General features: G+C 35.5%; 1 protein-coding gene across 1 annotated transcript in view; it reads right to left on the bottom strand.

Moving 5' to 3' along the window:
- The window catches only part of PREX2 (phosphatidylinositol-3,4,5-trisphosphate dependent Rac exchange factor 2), a 125,012-nt gene that overhangs the window by 31,714 nt on the left and 72,813 nt on the right, over positions 1-20,485 (bottom strand). Inside the window, exons 23-33 of the mRNA XM_007423167.4 lie at positions 16,725-16,886; positions 15,033-15,255; positions 13,448-13,655; positions 12,724-12,903; positions 12,096-12,190; positions 11,174-11,256; positions 9,789-9,879; positions 7,551-7,679; positions 5,035-5,076; positions 2,197-2,414; positions 40-142 (exon numbers count right to left, since the gene is read on the bottom strand). Coding sequence (XP_007423229.1) covers positions 40-142; positions 2,197-2,414; positions 5,035-5,076; positions 7,551-7,679; positions 9,789-9,879; positions 11,174-11,256; positions 12,096-12,190; positions 12,724-12,903; positions 13,448-13,655; positions 15,033-15,255; positions 16,725-16,886 — 1,534 coding nt within the window. The remainder of the gene's footprint in view (positions 1-39; positions 143-2,196; positions 2,415-5,034; positions 5,077-7,550; positions 7,680-9,788; positions 9,880-11,173; positions 11,257-12,095; positions 12,191-12,723; positions 12,904-13,447; positions 13,656-15,032; positions 15,256-16,724; positions 16,887-20,485) is intronic.

Raw genomic sequence — 20,485 nt, 5'->3', positions numbered from 1 at the left:
CAAGAAAGGGGAGATTTAAATATACTTTGCAATACTCACTTGCTAGTAAAGGCTCCTGTTCAGAGTGTTTAAAATAAAATGTAACTTTCTCCAAGTCAAATAATGCAACCAATGTGTCTTCTAGCATAGCTTGTTCGTCAGTCTGAAAATATATACATACAAAGAGCATCTAGTAATCATGCTAGATTGATTATTATAAACATTAACTGCAGATGGTCATATCCTCTTTCACTGAAGCAATAAACTGACTCATCAGTAAATGAAGATGTATTGACTTCTACTGAATTTATTCCATCTCCTCTTTGTCAGGTTATTAACAACAATGAATACAGAATAGAAATTTAATTTACTGTGTTGGCTGTGTAATTTAATTGCATAGAATTTTAATTGTTGTTCAGGTAAACAAGTATACTTAAAATGTGTTACTACAAACGAAGCTTAAATGCTTACACTGGTTTTTGTATGCTACAATATTTAGTACACTGAAAGGAAAATGAAGTTCTGCATTAGTGTGGCTTCTAAAACAATTTGTAATTTTCTCAGCACATTTTATTATTATTGCTAACAAAGAAAACATTCACCTAGAACTGCAGCTTACTAGAAGGCAAAGATTTATAGAATTTACAAGGAGTTTCTGATTCCTTTCCTAATCAATCCAATGCAAAATAATACAGAAGTACTATATCTTCCAGAGGCATCTTTAACATATTAGGTATGCCACCTTTCATCAACCTAATATCACTCAGTGGACTATATACCACCACCCAGAATTCTCAACCAGCATGGGCAATGGTTATTTAGAAACTCTGGGAAATGTAATGCAACATATTTGTAGGACACAATGTCGGGAAAGGCTGCAATATGGGTTTGATTTCTGTGGACCAGAATTTCTGGGCTTAATGGCCACATTTGAAATTTTAAGGGCAAATCATGACTACACAAGAATATACACACACAGTGGCTGCCATGGCATTTTGACTATTTCCAAAGTGACTTCATTTGGAGGGTTACCAATCACAACATCCATTCAGCAGAAGTATACACGAGATTGCTGATTGTTTCACAATCTAATCCCTTCAGGATTTGTCTGTCACATCACAGATGACTCACTCATTTCTTCTCAGTAGGGGAACACAATTCAAAACAAATGACTAGGTTGAAGCCACATGCCATTTCTATTTCCTAGAATACTTGTTAGGCACAGGTGTGAGGCAACAGGCTTTTTGGTAAATAAAGATAATGATAGTGGTTGACACCTCATTTATCGCTTTCCAAAATTTATCTTTGTTGATGAAAATAATCTGTTCAAAATTAATCTTAGCTGAAAAGGGACCTGATGGGGGCCAAGAGATGTCTGTGGGCCCATTGGTGGCCTCAAATACCATGCTGGGGATTCCAGCTGTGTTCATGAAAACTGCTTCAAAAGTGAGGAGTATAAGATACTGATACAAAACCACAGAAATCAGAAAGAATGAAACATCAGTATCATTTAAGAAGAAACTATATTTTCTGATGGAATAAATTAAAAAATATGTAAATTTAAGTAAATAATGTTCCACAGCATTAACTGCTAAGATATAATGTGTTCAGTCCAGACAGTAAGTCCTATGGGAACTAAGCTGTAGTCAATTAAATGACTAAGCTGTACTTAGTCACTGAAGCTCAAATGTAACTAATGTAGCCTAGACTCAATCCAATGGATCCTGGTATCAGAGATTTACAAAAGGAGAAAGTAGGAGTGAAGCCAAATCACATGTAAGGGAGAGGAAACCGCACTTCACATGAGTGAGTGTTTGAGGACTGTAGTTAATGGCATCACAGAGCCTAGAAATGCTATATCTAGTGGTCTCAAACTCTTCCCAGTTCTGGCTTCAGTGAGCACTTCATAATTACCAACCAGCCATAATTAGGAGCCAACAAAAAGATTTAAAAGGCTAAAAGTAATGTCATATATTAATATGAACTAATCAGCTCTTTTATTCTGGTACACAGTGGAAAAATACAACAGATTCTTGATACAGTTGACCTATTGGTTTGATTTACCAAGTTTTTAGAATAATATAAAATGATATCAATTAACATTCAACAACATTCTTAGAAAACTGCTTCTTCTTTACAGAGTTTCATTTCAGCTGTTTTTGGTCAGGATAATAAAGTATTAGTCAATATTATATAGACATTCATAGGATTTCTCACCAGATTTGGTGACAGCAGTGACTGGAAATAAAGGAGGACACCTGCAGTGGATATCTGTTCCAACCATCTCCTACTGGCCTCTTGCGTTTCCATTTCACACTCCTTGCCATTGTCAAACATCTGATTTAAGGCAGCCATTAATTGTTCTGAAAATGCACAAACTGTAGCTACTAGACTCTGGCAGAAGACCATGTCCCTCCTGAGCTGTATCTCACTATCTGCAAAGAGCATAATAGATGAAAAATTATCTAAGTTGACCAGAAAGTAAGTGTACTCTTAAGCACTGACCTTGTTCTTTGGCACAAAAATCGCTATGAAGCACCAAGTGATATATATGCATATAGTTTCTCTTGATTGCACAGGCTGATGATAAAAATGCCATGCTGTGGCTATATGGTATGCTTGTAGGCTATAGGTAAAACCATAAATGAATTTAATTATTAAATGATTCTACCTCACTAGGCATTCAAGCATTAAAGAATGCTACTTGCTATGAAATTTTGTTTAAATTAAATGTATATGCTGTAATACTTTTCTATTCTGCATTTACATCTAATTCATATCCACAAGTTAGCCTACTTTTATGACAACTATCTTCTGTATAATAAATTATCATTTACCTCTTTATATTGTAATCTTATACATACTTGCCCAAAACGTCCAATGAAATGCACGGGTCTTATTATCACATGCATCAACAGAGGTAGTCCTCGCTAAACAACCACATATTCCACAACCGTTCAAAGTTACGATGGTGCTGAATAAGGGAGACTTACAATGGGTCCTTGTAGCTGCGGCCATTGCAGCATCCCCTGGTCATGTGATCACAATTCAGGTGCTTGGCAACTGGCTCGCAATTACAATGTTGCAATGTCCCACTGTCATGTGATCATCATTGAAGCTTCCCTGCCAGCTTCCCACATGCAAAGTCAATGGGGAAGCCAGCAGAAGTTACAAATGGTGACTATGTGACATCCTCACTTAGCAACCTGCTGTGATTTGCTTAACAATGCCAATTGAGAGTGCCGGAATTTCTGTCGCTAAGTGGTACAGTCACATGACATCATGCTTTATGACTGTGTCACTTAGTGATGGAAATTCCAGTCTCAATTGCCATTGTTAAGTGAGGACTATCTGTAAAAAAATTGTGCAAAAGCCTTCCTGCTCATAGCTACCACATGCTCCTCAAACACAAGTTGTGAGTCCAGAAGGACTCTGAAATTGCGGACTGATTCCATTAGTGCAATCCTATCCAGAAGAGATTAATACCAATTACTAAATATTAAACTATTTTATTTACTTACTTACCGTATTTTTCTGACTATAAGACGATACTTTTTTCTAAAATCCTTACCCTAAAAACCGAAGGGCGTCTTATTCAAGGAAGTCAGCCGAGAATCGCGGTTGCAAAACTGCCAAACTTTGTTTCTGCAGAGAGGCTTCTTCCTATTGCTAGCCTCCAATCACGAGTGAAATAGCTTGTCTCCCAAACAGACTTCCTCCAATCACGAGCCTGATGTAACTGACGTCAGCTGATGCTGAACAAACCAATTAGAGGAAGGCTGTTTGCAGATACAAGCTATCTGCAGTTTCACTAGTGCTTGAATGTAATCAGTTATGCAAAAGAGCCTGGAAATAGAGCTGCAGAGAGACGGTTTGGACCTCCTCCCACCGAGTGTATCAGGTAAATGTTAACTAATTACTAAATAAAAATGTGTTCTGCACTATCTTTAAAATATTGATTTTTTAATTTTGGGCTGGAAAAGTGGGGGTCGTCTTGTACATGGGGGCGTCTTATTGTCAGAAAAATATGGAACTTACTTTTATGATAATTATTTAAGGCCATTAAAGCTCCTAACAGCAAAAATATCTGGTTACTTGAATGAATTCTATTCTTCATTTATTGTTTTTGGGCTGACAGAAACCTGAAGGTGACATATCATTGCAAAATACAGTGGTACCTCTACTTACGAACGCCCCTACTTACGAAAATTTCGAGATACAACCAGCTCCGGCCCCAAAAATTTACCTCTACTTACGAACTCGCCTCGACTTACGAACTGGATCCGCGGCCATTTTCCGTCCGTTCCATGTGGTCCGCGGCCATTTTCCGCCCGTTCCACGTGGTCTGCGGCCATTTTTCCACCCGTGCCACGTGGTCCGCGGCCATTTTCCGCCCGTTCCACGTGGTCCACAGCCATTTTTCCGCCCGTTCCACGTGGTCCGCGGCCATTTTCCGCCCGTTCCACGTGGTCCACGGCCATTTTTCCGCCCCTGACAGGTGGTCCGCAGCCATTTTTCCGCCCTGCTGTGTGGTCAGCGGCCGTTTTTCCACCCCTGACGCGTGGTCTGCGGACGCCGGAATGGATTAACGGTAATTACATTGAACCTTATGGGAAAATTTACTTCAACTTGCGACCAACTCGACTTGCGATCAGAGTCAAGGAACGGATTAAGTTCGTAAGTAGAGGTACCACTGTACTTCCTTTTAGCACCTTGGGCTCACCATAGCATAATACCCCTAGTTCTGGATGAATTTAAGTGCTTGTCAAAGTTTACCAGTATTTTCTTTTATGATTCTATTTTATGTGTAGATTCTGATCTATGGCCACAATAAAGAATCTCTCTCTCTCCCTCTCTCTCTCTGGCCCATACCTGATCAACAATACTTTATATTTTGCATAGATTAAGTAGAAATCACATTTAATGAATTAAATTCATTAGATGTAGACCAATCTTTTAGCAGGCTTATCTTTTTTTAAAAAAAAACATTCAGTGAATACTCCTAAAGATGAAGACATTTGCAACATTTGGTCAACTGCTTTAAATAAACATTACCTGTATATTCAAGAAGTGCCAAAAGAACTCTTGCTTTTACCTCTGGAAAAGAAAAATAGAAGAACCTGAAGAGACAAAATCATGTTTTGCACTCAGGTTGGGGATGGGGAGTTCCTTTCTATTTAAACATCAAATTTCTATTTTTTTTCATAAAGTATGTCTTTCAATACAATATATCAATAGGCAGAGGAGCAACAAGGATCTTCATATCTTTCTATTCAAAGTGACTATTACTATATGTAAAATACAAAGATTATACATATAGGGTGAAAGATTTATACCATCTAAATAGAAACTAGAGAAAACATTAAGTCCAACAGGTTTGCCATCAAATGCCATTTACTTCAGTTATAACTACACCAAGAAAGATTTAATCACATATGCCAATACAGCATATCTAGACTCAGAAAACAGACTAACAGACACAGCAAAAACTACTCAATGAAGATAGGAATGTATTTATAAATTGCTGGCTCAATAAAAAATGATCTCCAGAAAGAAGGAAGGACTTTGAGAAAGATGACAGAATTTGAAACACATTCAAAACCAAGATCACCTATTTTCATATGTATATAAATTGCCATTAAAATATGACACAAAGATAAAACAAATTAAAAGTTGTGTGATAAAGTGGATACAAAATGTCAGAGAAGTAATCACAGTATAACATTGGGAAGAGCTATGAAACAAGTCAAAAATGTTTACTCCAAGTTACATAATAAAGGAAAATTGGTATAAAATGTTTTACAGATGATATATAACTTCATCAATAATTACCAAGATAGACAAATCATACATCAATAAATGTTGGAAGTGCTATAACAAAGAAGAACATTTTATCATATGTGGTGAACATGTAAAAAAATTCAAAAGTACTGGAAAGAAATACATCAAAATATTCAGAAAATTCTAAAAATAAAATTGAACTGAAACCACAAACATCTTTATTAGTTATCATTCCAGAAAACATAAATGAAAAATACCACGATTTAGTAAGATAGATGCTGAGGGCTGCAAGAATAAATTTGGTACAACATTGGAAAAGAGAAACTTTGCTCAAAAAAAAAGGGGGGGTCCTTCTAGGTTTGGCAAGAGATGCTGCTGGAGTGAAAGGCCTCCAGATGGGATGGGGAGCAGAGGAGGCTGCAGCTGGAAAAACCAGGAACTGGAACTGGATGATGCGGGCCAGGAAAAGATATGGTGAAGATATCCAAGGCAGCTGAAGCCAAGAAAAGGAATCTGCAGAAAGAGCCAGCAGAAAGGAAAACAGCTCTGGATTGTAGGTGGTGGCAGAGCAAACTCTGTGTGGTCCAGGTGCTGGGTAATTGGGCCAGTGTGTTAAAGAGAGAAGTGGTTAGCCTTCCTCATCCTGTGTCATAAATGAATATGTGGGGGAGGAGGAAGGAACTAGCAACTAAGCATTCTGTATTAAAAAGTAAAGGTGTAGAAGTTTAAGTTATTTACTTAAAATCTGTTAGTATACCTTATCGTTAGAATTTGTTAGTGTACATATTTACATTTATGCTTGCTCTCTCTCTCTCTCTCTTTCTCTCTCTCCACCTATCTACCCACACAAATAAATGTTTTGCATTCATACAAAGCTTGGCATTCAGACAAATCAGCCATCAAAGAAATAAGCCCCATTCAAAAGAGACAATAAAAAAGCTAAGAAGGAGACAAAAAGACCAGAACACCTCTTCAGCAGCCAACACCCAGATAAGCAGGGATTAACACCAGGCAAACAGTCAAGCAGGAAACAATACCATAATCAAGGAACTACCATGGGAACACCCATACCCCTACCAACACTGGCAGGGAAAGCTACTGTATACAAACAGGGAGCAAACCCCACACTCACTCACACTGATGAAACACCTGCAAGCAAACAACCAATCTCAGAGAGCCCCAAGGACTCCACAGTTCAACCCTGAGCTACATATATTCTCTTCTAATGTGGAGTCCTTGGGGTTCTCTGAGCTTGGTTATTTTCTTGCAGATGTTTCGTTACCCGGGTAGGTAACATCTTCAGTGCTAGAAGGGAGTGGGGTTTGCTCTCTGTTTATATACCGTAGCTTGCCCTGTCAGTGTTGGTGGGAGCATTGTTTTCTCCTTGGTAGTCTCCCCACAGTACAGATTGTATCAAGATGAGAACTTTGGGGAAGAAAAGTCAGGTACTCTGAAATCCTGTTTTTTACCATTCTCTAGGTATTTCAAGAAAGGCACAAAAAGGCTTTTTTAAAAAAAAAGGCTTTTAAAAAAGTGCTTGCAGATTCTCCTTACAGGATAAGATTTTAGTGGAAGTAGGATTTCACCTGAATACGGACTGAATGGGATGGCCTGCCATGCCCCATCCCTACTCTAGGAAAAGAACATAAATGTCACTAATTCACACAATCAGGTTACTAGGATTTTACAACTGTTCTATAATCTGACTTATTATCAAAACACTCTTTTATATTCCAGAACTTCTGCCTAAGAAGCTTAACAAAAAGACCTGCTATAGATGAATTACTAACCTTCGACAAATTTTCTGATGTTTTGAGAAAGGTTTTGGACACTGCTGGGAAGGTTCCAAGGATCTTGCTTAATATGAAGTCTCAGTTTCTTTGGACAGCTCAGCTTAAGTTCAACTTCTTGCTGAAATTCTAGGCAAAAACAAAATTATTAGTTTTGCTACAATAATTTTACTAGATTTTAATACTCTTATAGTTGTCATCCTAACGTTCCAGTTGCACATTTGCAGAGGAGCGATAGCACAAAGATACACTGCTGCTGGCAGAAGGAGCTTGCTATCCTAGCCTGGCAATGTTGAAGAGAGCATTACAAGCTGTATGACGTATGTGTATCACGTCACTCAGCTCGCCCATATTTATGGAAGAAATCCATAAACACCATGTTTCCTGAAGCAATTTGTTGGAGTGGGGGAATAGCATTCATTCAACAGTTCTCACTGGGCATAAGTATAATTTATCTATTTACCCAAAAAGAAGAAGAATTTAAAATGATCTTTCCCCAAAAGGTAGAGTAGAAGGAAAACAAACTTTTAAAAAGATTTTAAAATTTAATTTAATTTTAAAAAACTACATTTTTTCCCCACCTTGTCAACATAGGAATGAATTGGATCTTGAAATCTCTCTTCTTCAACAAAAATATATATATTTGGGTTTGCATGTATGTGTTTGAATGGAAGTAGATATAGATATTAATGTTGAGATAGAAAGGGAGGGCAAAAAAAAGATACCTACTTGCTTGAAGACACACTCATAAAAAGGGAGTGATGGAATAAAAAAAAAGTGTGTGTCTGTGAGTGCAATAACTAATTAAAATTAGTTAGATACCCCATTAACAACATTAAATTATCCCTATTTCCATATACCAACCATTCTCTCACATGTACATATAACTCTCATACACACAGAGGAGCACACACACATACTCACACACTCACACAGACACACTTCCCTCCCTTCTTCCAGCAGAGAAAAGCAAAAACAGACAAAAACTGTGGAGATTATATGAAAGACAGAGGTATCTGCTCTGCTAAAGGAAGGAATGAGAAAGGAGGGAAGAAAACTGCATGCAGATGTGAGGAAAGAAAGAGATAATGAACAGGAAAGGAAATATGGAAAGCTTTGTTTAAGCTTTACAGAAGAATTAGATACATCAGGCAAACCACCCCTTCTAATCTATTTCAGCTTCATCTTCAATAGGTCTCCTTGTGGGAGAGATGTGGCAGCTACCTGTACTTTTTGCTCAATCCTTTCTTTTCCACAGGTTCTTCTGTACTTATCAGGTAATATAAAAGGACCTCTGCCCCCCACATTCACAAATAACAATTTGAGAAAAAAAGCCCTATGCAAATATGGTATTAACAAGTCTTTAAAATCATTATCTTTTTCAGTTGACAATTAATAGAGTATTAAGCAATTCATTTGAGGCATACAACTGTAATAAATAAATAAAATGTTTAAATGTTTACTAGGCAAATCTTTTTGGAGACAGCATTCTACCACTAGGGCATCACATTACTAAAAGCCTTTCTGCTGCTTAATTTTTCAGTAAGCAGATGATATGGAACAGGGTATCTTTAAATGAGGACTGATTCTTGCAGCTGATCTTCCATATGGTTTTTTCTAATCAGAAAGTTAAAAAACTCAGAACATGGAATAGAACAGTGGAGGAAAGTAGGCAGAATTTATATTGAATCTTATAATATTCTGAAATACTTCACAGAGAAAGAAAAATGTACTAATTCTCTTCTAGTTTACAATCAAGTCTCTTCTAGTTGTCTGCTTATTTGCCAAAAAAGTATCTATTTACAAACTGAAAGAAATCTGGAGAAATGAAAAATGAAAAAATCTGGAGAAAAGCAAAATTGAAAGTGGGATGTATGAGAATGGAAAAAAATAATGGCCAAATTCAGACTGTTATTCAAAATGTTTTATTCAAAATATTAAATATTTATTGCATTTCAGTTGAATATATCTTCTACAACACAATAAGAACTAATGAATTTGCTTACTTTTTCTCACAATTCCTTCTGCCACAGCGATCTATGCACTACACAAGGTCCATAAAATGGTTATTCCTGGAGGTTCTCTAAATATAATACAGTGTACATTTCCAATCTGTACATGTTTGGTATTTCCAATTTTTACATGTTTAGTACTAAGAACTTTCAACTATAAAGTAACCCTGTTAACAAGTGCTAGAAACTACATTCACTGTCATAGTTAACTTTGGAAAATTAATACCTTGCAAACTTCTACCAGGGCTGAAGAATTTGGTTTGCTCAAAAGCTCTTGCCACTGTTGGTCCTTTCAGTAGATTAATAATTGAATCTACCTGTTGAATTCAGAAGCGATTGATAAATATTAAAAAGAAGTTTATTTTGATAATCCTTTCAATCTGATTTAAAATACTATAGCATATGGTAGATCCAATTAGGAAAACCTAGACATTTGTTAGAAGAAAGACTATAAACAGAGATGTGGGAGATCCACCACTATATATTTTATTTGGAATCAACCGAGGGAGACAAACCTACCTCCATTTTTGGTCTCAGTGGACCAATGAACGTCCATCCTTCCAATCTTTCATTAATCAAAGATGTCAAAACCAAACAAGAATGTTTTAACAACTCAGCAAGCTTGTCTATGGAGAAAGAAGTAACCCAACTGACATTTTTTCAACCATGTCAGGTTTTAGTTGACTTTAGCTCCTAGCAAAGACTCTGGCTGGATAAATGCATTGTGGTAAGCTACAATATGATTTATTTGCCTTTATTTGCTATGTAAATCTAGCCAATTTGTAAACCATGATTATTCTTTAATGTGACCTGTGACCCAGCCATCTATGGTTTATTCATAGTTGCTGCTTAAATAAACCATAGTTTAGTAAAAGCATAATAGGAGCCAGCATTACCTTATCCAAGGTCCTCTTTTTGCCTCTCATTGTGCAAGAGAGCTATTGATTTTGCTCACCTTGATTCTAATCTTATCCCATTCCCCCCCTCCTTTCTTACAATATATCATGTATCTCATGTCACATGTTGTGAGATTCAGAGTCTAAAATTAATATTGCCTTTAGTAATTATGAATGAGTGAACCCGAAAAAAATACTGTCAGAAGTACAATTAGCATTATAAATTAGCTTCACATAAATGTACTGGATTAGACCCCTTAGATGCAGTTAATTCCTACTCAAATAAGTAAGAATTTCAAAATTTATGGAATATGTGGAATTTTTCAGGGAATAAGTGCAGTCACTGGGAGGAAAAGGTCAAGTAATAGATGCCCTTTTCAGTTAAGTAAATATAACTGAAAATCAGAATTCTTATCTGCAAAATAAATGTACAGCCAACTATGCAGCATGTCATCCCCAACTAATCCAAGCTTTGTGCACTGTTCTTTGCTCTTGAATGTCAGTTCTTAGATGTAATGTTGAAACAGTACATATGCGTGATTAAAGAACTGCTCTTACTGACAGTACATTAAAAATGGAAAGAGACAATACAGCATACAGGCATTCCAAAAACTGACAATTAAGATATTTTACAAACAAAAGGAAGAAAAAAGCAATTTTTAAGAATCCTATACTTATTATATAGGCTGAAGAAAACTAAAATGAAATAGCTCACCTGACCAAAAAGATGCTCCAAACAACCATAAAGTTTATCCTGCTTATCATGAGAAATGCAGATACTCTGAGGAAGTTCATCACCTATTAAAACAATATTTGAAATCACAGTTGACTTTAGATAAGAGATATTCATACTCTGTATCTGCATTATCTTGATGCTGAAAAAGATCTAGAAATTGAATTGTGGCACTAAGCTTGCTACCAGAGTAGGGATTTTCTTCCTGTTTTGGACAAAGGGACATTATATGAAGTAATTACTTCCAATCTGATTTCCCTCTTGTTTCACTCAAGTTCTTGTTAGCTTAACTGACGGTTTCATTCAGGTTTACAGTAGCATTCCATCCGATGTATTTCATTCATTACCATAGGTTTTTAGGATGTTGCAGTGGGAAGAAAAAAAACAGATGTATCCTAGCAACATCATCCTTTGTTTTGTCCTCTTTCTACATCCTATTGATGTTTAGAGGGAGGAAGATTAAAAAGATTATTAAAATCTACCCTGGTTTTCAAGCATAATTTGTCTGCCCCATAGAGTTAGTTATATGTAAACTAGTCTAATATTTCTCATCTATCCTGTTCAATTAAACGGTAAATGAGAATTTCTGAATAAAGATAATACTTGGAGCAGAGTGAAAGAAGGACATTATTTCCACCTACATCCCATATAGAGAACAAGCTTTTGGAGATTAACATCTTTACTTTATTGTCATATGTTATATTGTTTTTAATTAGTGTTATGATGTGATTTTATGGCTGTACTGTTTTATGACTTCAATTTGTCATAAATATATAGCCGGCAGTATGCAAGTAACAGAAAATAAAATAAATATATAAACAAAAGTTCTATTAAACAAAACTCATGCACATTCCCCTAAATAAGAATATAAACACACACACACAAACACATATTTAAAAAGCACCTGAATCCATTTCATCACTATGAAAATAAGAACTGCATTGGCTACTGCAAATACTGGTAAAAGAAGCAGTAGAATTCCGGTTGCTGTTGCAATCACTAAAAAGAACAAGGAAAAATATGAGTATAAATCTTTCAGAATATTCACATTTACATTTGTCTAGGCATTTTTTCAAATACTACAAATGTCAATTATTGACATTATTTGTACTATTAAACAAGGCACACAGTAAATGTTATTTATGTCTTGGGGCAAAAAAGGTACATGCTTGCGTAATTTTGAAGCAATATAGTGCTAAAAACTACAAATGAAGAGGGAAGTGGGTTTAAGTTCACTGAAAATGTACTAACCGCTGAATCCTCTGAGAGAGGAATGGCTGTGACAATGAAAAACTTCATTCCTATAGTATATTGATTCAGAAAGTACAAATTTGGCATGTTTGTATCAAAATGCACATTAAAAATTACCCTTCCTTTGTGAATAAGCACAAATGGGAAGACATCTTTAATACCCCCCCAATATGTATTACTTAATAAGACTTTTAAAAAGTTTAAAATTCTATCATTATACACAATAAAACTGTGAATGTGATCCATAAAATCTCTCTCCTTACTATTAAATGATACATTACCTATATGAGTCCCGGTTGCTTATAGTGTCATGACCAGAATCTTCCTGTTCATCACTTACTACATTGAAGCATACTTTTTTTCCATTGCGTTCTCCTTTTTCATTATCACTGTCTGTTGATGGTAACAATTCATGGGTTGCATGTTCTGAACTTGGAGAATATGTTATTGAAGAGAGAAGGCTGAAATTGATAAATTTAGTAGAGGTAATTAAAAATAGTGCATACCACTAATATAGTATGAAAATTTGTAAATGCTAACATGGCAATATCCTAAAATACAAGCAGAAATCTAATGTGGCTAGGCTCATATAACATCTAATCAAGAATTATTCTGCCCAAATATTGTTCATTTACTCCATACGCATATATCTTTATGTAAAATATATAATACTTTAAAGTTTTAAATTAAAACCAGAGTCTGCTTCAACTGGCAGAAATGCAAAAGACCTGAGGTACTTCTATTTGATATCAGAGTTGTCTTAATGAAATCAATGGAATTAAAATTAGTCCTATTGGTTTGAATAGGTGTTTTAAAATACTGTATGACTATTCAATCCACAAATGCCAAATACTGAATGAAAAGAGTTTCATCACAGACTTATGGTTCTCCAAGAAAAATAAAAAATATAAGCTAAAGCTATAATTCTATCAATGTATGTATCAATGCCGAAACCCTTGGGTTTACTTACTCATATATAAAGATATATACCTCAGGTTTACTTACTCATCTATTTGAAAAACACAGTTTTCCACCTCCTTTAATGCACTTTGTAATTTGCACAACAATTTCTGATAGATGTCTTGCGTTTCTAAATCTTCTTCTTTTAAGAGGTACCTTAAACCATGGCCATCCTGTTGACCTAATGAGTGACCTGATGGAGCTGCCATAGTTGTTATTGTATGTTGTATATAAACCATGGGATTCAGTTTACCTAGACAAAGTATATTGCATAAATAGCTTATTAAGTATACTTAGATTCATTATAACTCAATTAATTTAAGCTCAAAACAAATAGCTCATTTTCATAAATCCAATTAATAGTTGCAATTACATAATTTTAATAGTCAATTTGTACACAACCAGAACACGAGCAACACATGATGCTGAAAATCCACACTTGTGTTGAAATTACTTCATGTGTACAAGCATAGTTCATTTTTTAAAATTATCCCACAAGCTAATGAAACAATTTAATCCAAATTATAATATAAATGATTACACAATATAAATACTGAAGAAAAACCATGAGTAGTTCTTAAAAAATCTATCTGTGTCTATACTCTAGCAGAAACTAGAGACAGAGATAGACAGGCTGACATAGACACACAAATTATTATGATTACTTCTCAGTTGACAGGGGAGTAACTTAAGCAAGCAAACAATACTCTCAACATTCCTCTTTTAAGTGATTGTTCAATGACTACTTCAAAAGAAACAATGTACCACTTATTTAAGTAAAGATGGCACTCATTTTTAAATAGGATGAACTTGCTACTAATGAAAAAAAAAGCTGAAACTGATAAACATTTGCAACATCCTGTTCTTATTACAATCATAATATGACCATTGAATTATTTGAGGAAAAAGAAATAAGCAGTAATCTAGACAATACAGAAAATGACCAAAAAAAAAAAAAGTAGCAGACTGGGGAGATAGATGTATACAATCACAAAATAAGAATTCCTTCAATTAATAGTGGTTACAGAATATATTTGACTCCAACAAATAAATAAATAAAATGGAAATGGAAAATCATATGTCTGGATGTGGCTTGGCATATGTGTGAGTCTGCAACTGCTACTACACCAAACCAGCCATTATGTAGTACTAAAAGTGGCAATTTCCCATCCCATAATTTTTCCTCTCCATAGAATTAAAGGCTGATGGGATGGAAGCTGGAAAGTTTTGGAACTCCTCCAAAGAACTGTAGCCATCTCATCCACTCTCCCACCTGCTCTTCAGGAGGGAGCATCAGACATCCCTGTATGCAGATAAACAAGACAACTTCAAGGAGAAATGCCCAGCTCAACACATTCCCCTCTCCACCGGATTTCCTCTGAGAAAAGCAAGCATGAGTGAAGCCCTTGGAAAGGTAGAAAAGAAAGGCAAAAGAGTGGCAGCAACAGTATTTAGTTTATAAAGCAAGAATAATCCAAACTCATTAGTCCCTGAGTAGATCCAAAATTTCTTCTCTGCCCTTAATAATTGTAGCAATTAAGATTTTTCTACCTCTTAATTAACCCAATGTCTTCATTTCTTGTCACATTAGTAAAGAAACAAATTTTCAAAGAGACGCCTTGAAGTTTACCTTGTTCAGTATGTCTGTTTTCTTTTTCATGTGAAAAATGTTTTCTGCTGTCTAGCTGAACACCAAAGGCACTGCCAAGTGAGGTTGAAGTTTTAGGGTATGACACTTCCATGACATTGATATGGCAATTAGTCGGACAGAAATCACTGCTGTGCAGTGGTGAGATCTTTGCCTTAGCTTGCTTGAAGGTAGGCCAAGCTCGATTTTTTAAGACCCGTGAAAACTACAGGTAAATCCAGAGGGGAAGGTTATATCAGTAACAAATATTTCAGCTTGAACTACATAACTGCAAAGAAAATAACTTTAACTTCAGCAATTCATTTTTCAGATGTGAGAAAATATATTGTTTCAGTCTCTTATTTTTGCACACAGTTTTGTTTCCACAATACATATCTATGCTTCTACATCAGAATAACATACACCTCTATGTTGAATTAAAGACAGTTAAAGACACACCTCTATGTTGAGTTAAAGACAATGTAAGTCATAAAGAATCAAATGCAACATCCACAAAAGGAGCTTGAAGATATCCTATGTTTTGATCAGCACAAATTATATGCTTCCCAGATCATGTAACTTCACATGAGCCACAAATTTCACTTCCAAAAGTGTGGGGGGGGGGGAATCAACCAATCACTCATCCATCATTTCTATTCCCATTCAATATCCAAAGCTGATTTGCTTTAATCTGAAGGTTCTATAGCCCATGGAATTACAAAGTTAAACACAGTAGTAAAATAGATGTTGTCATAAATGTGTGACTTGGTATTACGTTCGCTGATATAACAGGCATATGCTGAATAATCTTAAATGTAGTGCCTTGAGGGTATTTTCAAATTTGATTGATAAAGTGGCATTTTTCTTCTTTTTTCTTTTGCACTTTAGCTTTCTCTTTTATTTCTTCCTTTTTCTTTTTTATTCTATTTTAGTTTGTATTAATTTTTCTTTTGTTTTTAAAACTTTCAATAAAATTATATTAAAAAAAAGAAATGATAAGAACTGCAGGAAGCCATTGGATCTTTATTTATACATTTCAAACGTTTACACTGAAACTAACAGCACAGTTAAACCATTCTTAGACACATTTGTTTCTATGGTTTTACATACCTCCCTGAAAGAGAAAGGCATAACTTTCCATAGAATAAAACACATTACTAATGGCCCCCCAAATAGTAAACATTCTTAAAATAACAATTGTGTTTATAAATTTCTCAAAGATCTTATCAGAGCAGATGGGAAATGTGGGGATTTATTACTTTAGGTTTAGTAAATATGTCTACCTCCCCCACACGGTTGTACCAGTGTACTTGTTCCTGACCCATTATGCTCTTGCTATTCTTGTCCTGGACGCTGCAGATCATTTTAAATTTTCTACAATACATCAGAAATATATGAAAAGGACTTTGTCAATCATAAAAAATTCAATTGCACAGGAATCATGATAAACCTAAGGCCAGTTTGCAGCTAAACTATTTTTTCTGAGATTGTCATCCTGTTCCACTTTCCAGGTACACTCTCAAAATCTACTTTGCAGGTTTAGAAACCTTCCCAAGCATATTTTGAGGTATACTTTACCATGGAAATTCCATCTAGATACTATCTTTGTGTTTACTTTGATTATACATATTTATATATAATTGTCTACCCATACTGAGCTCCAGCTGAATGTTCCAGCAAATTTCCCATTTTTACCTTTTTGTAACTTGTAATTCTTCTGCAAATGTGCTCTATTTTTTCACTGCAATTAGCACTGAATTTGCTTTGAAGATTGGTAGGAATTACTTCATGTATACTATTTAAGCTACTACAGTTTTGCAGAAATTGTTCATCACTTTTTGCTAGAGCTTCAAGGATCTGTAGTAGGACAAAGGTAATTATTATTAAAAGATTGTTATCAATCCTCATACTTAAAATATTTCAGTTTTTAAAAAAGTGTTAAAATGTTTTAAAATATTTAAAAGAGAATCAGGATAAGCATACATGAAACGTAAGACAAGAAAGCACTTTTTGTGTCACAGAATGTTTATGTTTAGGAATTACGTCATGATTATAATAGCAAATATGCAGCACAGAGAGAGATTAGATTTGCCCCCACCCTGCTGGCTTTTTGCAAGGCATTGGAAACCTGGCTTTGCCATCAAGCCTAGGGCCCTGATAGTATGGGTCAGCCCGTTTCTTGATCTTGGTTGGGTTAACTAAGTGTTCATGGCTGCTATGTTATTTCTGTTGTTTTTTTTTACTATGTTTTTATTCTGTTTTTAATTGTTAGCTTCTCAGAGTCATGCATATGAGATGGATGGCCATATTAATTAATTAATTGACTGATTAAATGATTTTTCCTCTAAAAAGTTGGAACAATAAAATCTATATATTATGAAACAACAACAACACAGCCTTAGGTGCAATCCCAAAACATCTGGAGCACCACTTGAACACCAGCGGCATTGACAAAATTCACCATTAGTCAATTGCAAAAGGCAGCTTTACTTGGAGCAGCTTATATCCTGCAATGATACCTTTAACACCATCAAACCATCACACAACATCTGCCTATCCCAGGTCCTTGGGAAGGACTTGATAGGTGGATAAAAATCCCAAATCCAGTCTAAACATCTGGCTGACTGTGCAACCAACCATCATCATCATCATCATCATCATCCAACTGCAAAGCATAGTGCAATAGAAAACCTAAAAGCATATGCGAGAAGGCTCTGCACGTTTTCAAAGAAGTGCTGCTGAAGTGAAGTGGCTGTACATGTACACACATGCAAAGACAACTGGGAGCAGTTTCTGTGTACTAATTCAAAAACAGATGCCTAAATGCACTCACACTGTCCTTCAAAGGACAGCACAGCCCTAATATATGAACCCATCCTTTTGTTTTTGTCATGTATTTAATGTATTTAATATATAATCTTTTCTTCATTAGGTACATATTGATATTTCACAATACTAATTTTGTGAACCCTTTTTAATTAAATAAAACCTTTAAATGGGAACCAAAACAGAAAATGAGATAAAAAAAGCCAAAAACAAAAGCCAAAAACAAAAAAACCAGACAAACATAAAAAACAAATAGCATAACCAAATAATCAAAAACAGCAGCTGGAATAGAACTATTCACAGATAAAACCACAAATTAGAAAGGAAAAAAGTGCAAGATCAGGGACAGAAGACATAATAAAAACCAAAAACAGTCTACTTCAACTTGTAAAAGGCAAGAAAGGGAGAGAAAGAGCTTTACTAAAAAAATATTTGCCCCAATTACCTAACAGAAAAATGTCCAGCTGTCCCATTATCTGTTGTAGGCACCATATTTAATAACAATATATTATGATGGACAGACTCTGGTTCTGACCAGCTGTTCTAATTATTATGGCCTAAATCAAAAGAACCAGACAACTCATTTGACAAGGAGGTTTCAGACTTGCATTTTAAGGCAAAGTGAGTCACCATGATTCAGCCTGGATTGTAGTTTGCCCTAAGGTTAGAGTTTCATCTGTTTACTAATTGCTTGGAAAATGTCACGCAGACAGGTAGAAGGTTCTTGGATTAAGACACCTGTGAGCAAGGATAGCTGCCTTCTAGGACAAGATTTGTAAGGAACAAAGTGTTTGTGCTGTGTGAACTGAAGGTGTATCAAGGGGCAGGGCACTGAAGCCACTGAAGAAAAGCAGAGAATATCCCTGGAAGGAGGAGAAATACACAACTAAGGATGCAGCAGGAACAAGTAGAGCAAGGAAGGAAGAACTGTGGAGCAGACTGGGTGGTGAAAGGAACTGAGCTATATTGGAAAAGACAGACCCAAAATAACAGCATGTAGAAGCGTGACCAAGATGCTGGCTATCCAAGAGGTTCAGGAAAGTGATTTGTCCTTCTTTCCCTCTTCCTCCTCTTTAATTTAGCAAAGGCTGTCTACAGAAGGAGTTAACATAACAACCAATTAATATGTATAGCAAGTGTTCAGATAAGGGATGGAGTGACTGAAACAGACTTGCAAAAAGCTCTGTATATGCTATGATGTATTATATATTATACATACATTTGATTCTTAAGCTAAGACCATCTATATTAGAAATATAAGCAAATGTTATTTACTTTATTTTGACTTTAACAATATAAATCAATTCAGTAGGCAGAACACTGTGTGTGGGTCTGATTAGTCCTTTCCCATTCCACCTGCTGATACATTCCATGAGGAAACTCTTTTGAAACAGGTAAATAAGGTTTCATCCAATATCATGGTTGCAGGAAGGAGTTTAGGAAAACAGATTTTCCCATCTCCTCCTTTCCTCAGCATCATCCAAAAATCTACACAAGAGATAGGCTAGTGTAGCACTTTCCAAAGGCAGGATGGAAGGTGATGGCAGCTGTAGCAACCGCATGAAAGGTGGCACAGTAATGTGTCACTGTGCCATGGCAACAATGGCAATGGAGCAACAACACAGTGCACTGATGATGGAGGAAAGGAAGGGGCAACAGTAGTATATACTGTTACGGTCTAGCAGTAGATTAACATTTTGGAGTAAGGACAAATTTGTTAACTCTGTTCTTAAATGTTTATTTTTCATGGTTTTCAAAATATTGGGAAAGAGAATTCCAGTAAGTCTGCAAACTCCATTGACAACCCATTGAGAATTACTGAATTCTCATCAAACATCAAATGTAAAGAGATCCTCTTACAATACCACACAGAGACTGAAAGAACAGAAGAACTAGTAATCTCCATTGACAACACATACTATAGACAAATCCCTGTTGCTGCCAGCAAGCTCATCAAATAATGGACTCAATACTGAGAGAAAAAAAGAGACCAAGACTTTTCCCTTATGTGAAATGAAACCCTGGATCAATTAGGGAGGAACATTATCTGCATATGTTAATATAATAATTTAGTCTTTCCATGATGATTTTGATAACATGGGAACAAAGAGGAGGGTAGAACAGGTATCTGCAGCAAGCTAGCTTAGCTTGTTTAGCGTCTTGATTCCCTTTATATGATCTGTATATTTAGGGGGGTTGTCATTTGATCATATACTAAGAACACCTTTAAGATCTTTGAGCCTATATCTTCTTCCTTCTAATTCTGCATATTCTCCTCCTCCTTGCTTATTAGATAAATTATTTGTAGAGTTTTGCTTCTCTGAACAAATAATAAACATGAAACTAGGAATTTTTACTGTATAAATAGAACTGAAAATCTGCTTAATTTTGTAACCAAGCATGTTCCCCTGTCTATGTTGTACAAAATGATAGGTTATTTCCTAAATATTACTATTAAAATACAGTAGCAGTTTTGAGGGAGGGGGAATGTTGTATCTAATAATCTCTTATTCAAAACAGTTTTAAGAAATATTGGGAAACAAAAGAAATGTTTCAGGACTAGTTTGATATTTAGCCTCTTTGGCATTTATCATTTATTGCTTTGAATTTAGTAAATAACCATGATTCAT

The sequence above is a fragment of the Python bivittatus genome, unplaced genomic scaffold (genome assembly GCF_059951505.1).
Source record: "Python bivittatus isolate LINGU-HERP-01145 unplaced genomic scaffold, Pbiv_v1 ctg000840_np1212, whole genome shotgun sequence".
Lineage (NCBI taxonomy): Eukaryota > Metazoa > Chordata > Lepidosauria > Squamata > Pythonidae > Python > Python bivittatus.
The sequence above is the reverse complement of the archived record's forward strand: the minus strand, read 5'-3'. Positions and strand labels throughout refer to the sequence as shown.